The sequence below is a fragment of the Strix aluco genome, chromosome 2 (assembly GCF_031877795.1).
Source record: "Strix aluco isolate bStrAlu1 chromosome 2, bStrAlu1.hap1, whole genome shotgun sequence".
NCBI lineage: Eukaryota > Metazoa > Chordata > Aves > Strigiformes > Strigidae > Strix > Strix aluco.
Window position 1 is genome coordinate 8,721,304 of NC_133932.1, and position 7,255 is coordinate 8,728,558.

Below are 7,255 nucleotides of genomic sequence, written 5' to 3' on the forward strand. Positions count from 1 at the left end.
TCGGGAGCGGGGGGCGGGCGGCGGGCCTTGCTCGGGGCCTGTCACGGTTGTGGTGATATTCTGCGCGCGCACCCGGCGGGCAGAGGGAAAGCACAGGGGTTGAGGTTATGACTGAGGGCGTTGCAGTCCTGCATGTCACAATAACGGGAGGGCTTCTGCCTTTAACCAGAATTAATAGGTACGCAGCTTTCCTTGCAAACATACCGGTTCTGGTTTTGTTTTTTTTTTAATTTTCAGAGCTTTTGTTACGTGTGTTTTGTTGCCATACGTTTCAGCTGAAGTCAAAAAAGGGCTCAACGTTCTGTAATTAGAAGGGAGAAAGGGAGCGCACAGGATATGCAGAGCACACCTGAAATAGGAGGGGGAGAGCAAGTGAGCATCCTTTCAGCGGAAGCAAATTTACAGCTCCTGTCATGTAAAGCTTCAGACAGTTGTTCCTTTTCCTGAGGGGTTTCACATACTAAAACTTAACACAAGTCCCAAGGCTTGAGGGTTATCCCTTACAGATGCTGAAGACAAAATCCTAGTGATCATAACTGGTGGCATTCTTGGTCTTTGTTTTGGCTAGCTTCTGTCTGTGCTGGTCACCTGAATTTCTGACTCCTGGCAATTCAGTGCACACAGAAAGGTCCTGGGTTGCCCAGTTTAGATGCAAAGTTTCTATTCCTATGTGGTATACCTGTCTGCTTTTTACTGTGGTTTGTTCTTTCATGCTTGCAGATACAGGAGGGAAATGCAAGAACTGATTGGCTTTAAAGAAATGTCATTGCCTCTATCAGCAAATACGTCTCTCATAATACTTTTATGATAGAGGTGTTATAGCTGCTTCATAATGATGTTAAAGTGATTCAGCTGTGGATTTAGAAGTGGAACTCCTTTTTCTAAGCCAGGATTATCAGATAAGCAGAATGCAAGCAAAAGCATGGAGTGTTTCAGAAGGAAAGACTAATGATGCCACCAGGTATTTTTAATGTAGTCCCATTTATTTATAAACAGCATAAAAGGTCATTTTTTCCTTTGAACTATAAAGAACAATAAGAAATAATTTATTTGCTTCTAGCCTATGGATTGATGGTAGCTCATATGAATTAAAGATGATGCAGTTGTATGAGACAAGGCTGTGATGATTGCTGCTCTCCTTCATAAGGAGATTCAGACCACCATATTTCTTTTTTTTTTTTTTTTATTTGAACATTCACCAGACACGAATGTCTCTTTGCATACTGCAGACCACTTTAGCGCTGCAGAGCCTATCAGTTTAACTCGCCCATTTTCAAAGACTGCACAGCATCACTGATCAATGAGAGCTAGAATCTGGCTCCAGCCTAGAGTCATCATGATGAAGACCGCACATGCTTTGGGACTGTTATCCTCGGGTGCTCCCCACTGCAGCTGTGCCCTTGGCAGACAGACTGGCCCTTTCCCTTCTCTGGGGAGAAGCCTCCGTGCGTGGCATCATTACGAAGAACTGGAGGAACGCTGACCTTTCTGTGCGAATGCTTGCCATGATGACAATAAAGTATCTCAAGCCATCTGTTTGGGGCTGTAGTACAGCGGAGAAATACACCTTCCTGCAGAGCTGCGAAGACTGGTGGTCCAGGCAGAGGATATGTATATATGTATGTGTCCCACTGCCGGCCTCTCTTATTGGAGAAAAACTGCTATTATCTCCCTCTTGTCCACCACTGCAGGCTGTGTGGGATGAGAACCTTGTGAACAAAAGTCATTTCATGGTGCCATTCTTGCTGTCAGCTTTTCAACCCCAAGTGACAGGTATCAAGGTGGTGCCAGCTTCCAAATGAAGACACACACCCTCCCCTCAGTCACGCTCCAGTACAGCACAGCTGAGGACATGGAGCAAGAGTGGCAGAGGGGTAGCAACAAACAGCACAGACCATACATTTGCATTGCTGTAAAACAGTAGCTCGGGGAACTGCAGCCTCAGTCTCTCAGTAGGGATTTCAGGGTGGCTGATGATTGCACAGCTCTCAGCAATACTGCTGTTTGTAACACACAGGCAGAACCTACTTAGTGCTGTTTCTATTCCTCCCCTTTCCCAGGCACCTTCTCCTGGCTGCACCCTACAGTCCTTCTTCAGAGGTCCTTTGGCAACCTTGTCTCTTCTCATGATTCACTCTCCTGCCCCACAAAGGTGTATCTCCAGTTGGAGAATTGTTGCCATATATAACACAACTTTCCTTACAGTGCTTCTATGCATCTGCCAAGACAAAGCATTATGGTATTGCATTGATTTATATTTTGTGCAAAAAGATTCTAGTGACATCAGAAGCTGAGTCTGTAGTTCAGCTCTGGTTCAAAGAATGGTGAGACAAACTTTCACACTTTCAGGCATGAAAAAGCTCTTTCACCTTCCCTCTTGGAGTGCCCTGTATTCGGGTAAGGGTGTGGTTCTGCATTCATGGAAAGTGAAATTAATCATAATACGGAGGGCTGGAAAGCATCTTCAAAGACCTCATCGTTGATGGCACTCTCATAAGCAGGTGGTGGAGTGAGTGGCTCTAGTGGCTCAAACCTCTCTTCAATACCTTTCACTTCATGGATGTCCGAAACAAACCGCTGCAGCCTCGGGGGCAGCACCAGCTGCAATGGCATCCTGGAGCCTGTGTTTGTCTCAGAGGTGCGTGTTGTGTCTGATGCCCTGAGAGCCTCCACCATAATCTCTTCTTGGGCAGATGATTCAATAACTGCGTTGTAAGGAGGAGGCTCGTTCAGTGGTGAGGGCACTAAGCCTGGATTGGATGCAATCGTCCATATGGCTGGAACTGACATGGTCATCACCTCCTCGTAGGTGGGTGCTTCGTAGGCAGTGTTCACCCTGTGCACAGAGAGGAATGGCAGTTACACTGGTTATTTTACTGTTTAGTTTACACAGAGGCAAGTAGTCTGGATGATGTCCTATAGGGACCATGCTACAATCAATAGATGGGACTGAGACAGGATCTCTCAAGTAGTATTACTGTATGTGATATTCTGTCACTGCATCAGCTCACTTGTCCAGCCAACTTAATGTCTTGCTTTTTGGTCTAGAGAGTGGCTCATCTGACTATTTTCCCACACTCCTCAGAATAAGTGAAGAAACTCACAGTGTTCAGTTCAGTATCCTAGGCTTAGCTTGATGTCCGTCATTTAAAATCTCCTACCAGTTAAAATTTATTACTAAGAATTACTAACTACTGATTATTTCTTGGAATAAAACAGGACCTTGCATTTTTAATATATTAGCTCAATGTTCATCTATTTTTAAGAAGTGGGGAAAAGTGTTTGCATTTAGTTTAAACAAGGACTAACTATTCTGTATTAGAAAGAGTATCTGCAGAGAAAAATGTTCCTTTAGAAACATCTTCCTTTGTAGGTCATATTTTTAAATAAACAGATACTAATTTTCTTCTAGCATGCCCCTGAGCTAGCAAAGCCCAATGTAGACTGCTTTTATGTACTCTTTCTAAAAATAAACACCCTGCAAACCTACCCTCCTACAAACTGTGTTTGAGAATGTCAAGTCATGTATGGATGTGGATAATGATTACCTGGATTATACAGACAAGGAAGCAAAGAGACAAGTTAAACTCTTCAACTACACTAGGCAAATTAGGGTTAAATTAGGTGATGCTGAGAACCTGCAAACATATATGAAGCCAAAAAGATGTGGGAGTATTCAGAGCCTCTCAGAATCAGGGTTTATTAGTGTGTCAAGTTGGGTTTTTAAGACTGAAAACACACCCAGTTACAGGTTCCTTTTTAAAAGTTTACTGGGGAACAGTTGCTCTGGAGATAAGGTTTATAGAGCTAAGCCCGGCTAAGATTCAGTATTGCTTCAGCATTTTTCCTTTTTCCTTGTCTGACTCATTGTTTGGCAAGACTCGATTACTCAAAGAAAAATAAAACTGGGCCTGGATCTGTTTAACCTTGGGAACTGTTAGTGTATCAGTTCACAGGGGGAAGAAAATATATATTGGACAAGATACAGGACATACATGGTATAGACGTTTGCAATCTCCACCTGAAGAATGAAAGAAAACAAGCTAAAAAGAACTTTTGTCTCTGGAATGGAGCCTTAGGGGAAGGGCAGCAAAACAGTATGTAAAATGGCCATGACTGAGAAGAGAGGGTTAAAGTAAGAGGAGTAACCAGGTTGCTGCCTACCCTGCTTGGCTTTGCCTGTTTGTAGGTATCTCATTTGCATCATGTCGCTGATTCCGCAGGTAACACTCGACAAACACACTCAGCAAATAGCCGATCAGGCACACTCCCCCTACCCCTAGGAAGAAATAGCCTACTGGATTGATGTTAGATGAAATGGCCAGCATGGTGACCCCAATGAGAAGAGCAGCAGTGAAAAGAAGCAACAAGGTTTGGCGGATGTTCTTCCAGTGTGTCTCTAACCACATGGTAGTATAGATGGTTGTAGCAGACAGCTGAGAACAGATGAGCAGTTAGGGGGACAGACATCTGTGGGAGACACAATAGTTTTTTCAACGTGAAGCATGAGCATATAAGCACATTATCAGGACCAAAATAAGAACATACACACTCAAGTACATGCCATCATGAGAACATGCAGCTATGCATATGTGTAATAAGCCTGGGAAATCTATGCATAAATGCATGTCAGTGTAAATGTACTAGACTTTCCTATGTGAATGCATATTGAATAATGGAAATGCTCGGACGCACAGTTGCAAGACAAAATGCATAAATACACCATCAGCACTTAATTGTCAGGCTTATGTAAAAAGGTCTAGCTTCTTAATAGAACTTAGACCAGTCTAGGATGCAGATTTGAGGTTACTGTGAAAGTGAAATGCCAAATGATTTTAAAGGTTAATTCTAGGGCATTTGTACATTGCATAATGAATATTCAGATACTAGTTCAGATCAGGGAAGAAAAGTAGCCTTATTAATGGGGCTGTCTGCCCCAGTAAATTGAGTGTCTAACTTCAGTGTAGCATTATAGCAATAACGTGACTTTAGGTTCTAGATACAGCTGGTGTATGTTTTTGCAAAATGTAGGCGTGTGTTTGAATATTTTTCTACATCCTCATTGTTTTTCTGTTGATGTGCTTTTTTGCACCATTCTCACACACGAGAGCCCCTCCTGTCCCCCATTCCAAAGCTCATCTCTGTGAAAGAGACAGCAGTTGTCACTGTGTGCAGTCAATATGCAATGGGTAACGGGCATCTGTGGTATTCAAGAATACCATAATTAAGGAGTCATCTTGCATGTGTTATAGAAACCTACATATATCCCGCTGTTTTGATGAAGAAGCCTTTGAAGGAAAAAAGCATGACAATGGGCATATTTTTTATGACTATGCATCTCCAAAAAATATACAGTTTTATATAGTTCCATGTTACATTGTGTGCTTTTGCACACTAAATGCGTTCCCTTGTTACAGCAAAAATAGATAAATGTATAGATACAAATGCCAGAAAAAGAAACACATTGTTTTTCAGCTATACTTACCAGAGAGAGGTTTCGGTAGGTAGGAGCAGTCATGTTTTAACTTCTGTCTTCATCACAAGGTAAAATGTGCAAGCTCTTTTGTTCCTGCTCCTTCTTCTGACCTGAGGATGGGACACTGGTAAAAACTCCCCCTTCCTCCTTTTGAGTTTTCCTGTAGGGAGACGATGAAGATTTCTTTTGAAACTAAAAGCTGGAAACTAGTGAATATGGGAAGGTACCAAATGATGGGAAGATCCTGTTGTACGAGTTTTCTGTGGGAAACTAGATCCTCCTTTTTTCCAGGTTCTGAATCCAAAGCAATTTCTGGACGATCACATACCTTCTACTCTTTTGCAGCTCTTCTAGGTCTGTCCCACAAAAGCAGGAAACTCATTAGGAAAGAGGGCGGAGTGAGCAGTGGGGGAGTGCTTACCTGTGTTGGATCTGTTTGGTCTGTTTTACTTTAATGGGAGAAGCTGCCCTGAAAATTATGTTTTCCCCACCGCGTAGCAGAGGAATCTTGATCTCTGCCTCACAAAGCAGGAAGGACTGCTGGCCCAGCCCTCATCACATGGCATAAATATGAGTTCTGTAAAATGTAAATCTATACATTTTTCTGTCCTGATTGGGTGCTGTTTGTCAGATGTTGTTTTATTTGATTTTACAAACAAAAGGAAAAAAAGGAGGCAATGGGTTATTATTTCACAGAGGGCTGAGTTAAAATCCTTTTTACTCCCTGATATATCTGGGAATGAGGAGTACTGATAAGCAACAGAACAGGTACTGAATTACTTCATGAAACCTTTTATCATCTGAACCTTTAGTGTGTGTCTGAAAATGGAATGGAATGGAATGGAATGGAATGGAATGGAATAGAATAGAATAGAATAGAATAGAATAGAATAGAATAGAATAGAATAGAATAGAATAGAATAGAATAGAATAGAATAGAATAGAATATTTCAGTTGGAAGGGACCTACAACGATCATTTAGTCGAACTGTCTGACCACTTCAGGCCTGACCAAGTTAAAGCATGTTATTAAGGGCATTGTCCAAAATGCCTCTTAAACACTGACAGGCTTGGGGCATTGGCCACCTCTCCCGGAAGCCTGTTCCAGTGTTTGACTGCCCTCTTGGTAAAGAAATGCTGCCTAATGTCCAATCTAAACCTCCCCTGGCACAGCTTTGAACCATTCCCACACATCCTATCGCTGGATCCCAGGGAGGAGAGCTCAGCACCTCCCTGTCCACATCCCCTCCTCAGGAAGCTGCAGAGAGCAATGAGGCCACCCCTCAGCCTCCTTTTCTCCAAACTAGACGAGCCCAAAGTCCTTGGCCACTTCCCATAGGACATGCCTTCCAGCCTTTCCACCAGCTTTGTTGCCCTCCTCTGGACACATTCAAGGACCTTCCCATCCTTCTGAAATTGTGGGGCCCAGAACTGCACCCAGTACTCAAGGTGAGGCCACACCAACACTGCATACAGCGGGATAGTCACCTCTTTGACCAGCTAGTCATGCTGTGTTTGATGGACCCCAGGATGTGGTTTGCCCTCTTGGCTGCCAGGGCACACTGCTGACTCACACTGAGCCTGCTGCCGACCAGCACTCCCAGATCCCTTTCTGCAGGGCTTCTCTCCAATCACTCCTCTCCCAGTTTATACTCGTGCCTGGCATTACTCCATCGTAGGTGCAGAATCCAGCATTTCAACTTGTTAAATTTCATGCCACTGATGATTGCCCAATGTTCTAATCTATCTAGATCCTTCTGCAAGGCCTCTTGTCCGTCAG

General features: G+C 43.3%; 1 protein-coding gene across 3 annotated transcripts; it reads right to left on the bottom strand.

The window, feature by feature from the left end:
• Positions 1-962: 962 nt before the first annotated feature.
• On the bottom strand, positions 963-5,937 carry TMEM139 (transmembrane protein 139). Of its 3 annotated transcripts, none has more exons than XM_074816808.1 (4): positions 5,898-5,937; positions 5,486-5,636; positions 4,165-4,470; positions 963-2,836 (listed from the first exon to the last, which is right to left on the bottom strand). In XM_074816808.1, exons 3-4 carry the CDS (start codon positions 4,407-4,409, stop codon positions 2,437-2,439), a joined length of 645 nt encoding a protein of 214 aa, XP_074672909.1. In that variant the 5' UTR covers positions 4,410-4,470; positions 5,486-5,636; positions 5,898-5,937; the 3' UTR covers positions 963-2,436. The 3 variants fall into 3 exon arrangements, with proteins under 3 accessions (XP_074672909.1, XP_074672910.1, XP_074672911.1); XM_074816809.1 differs by lacking the exon at positions 5,898-5,937 and adding an exon at positions 5,805-5,818; XM_074816810.1 differs by lacking the exons at positions 5,486-5,636; positions 5,898-5,937 and having other exon boundaries at positions 4,165-4,597.
• Positions 5,938-7,255: the final 1,318 nt, after the last annotated feature.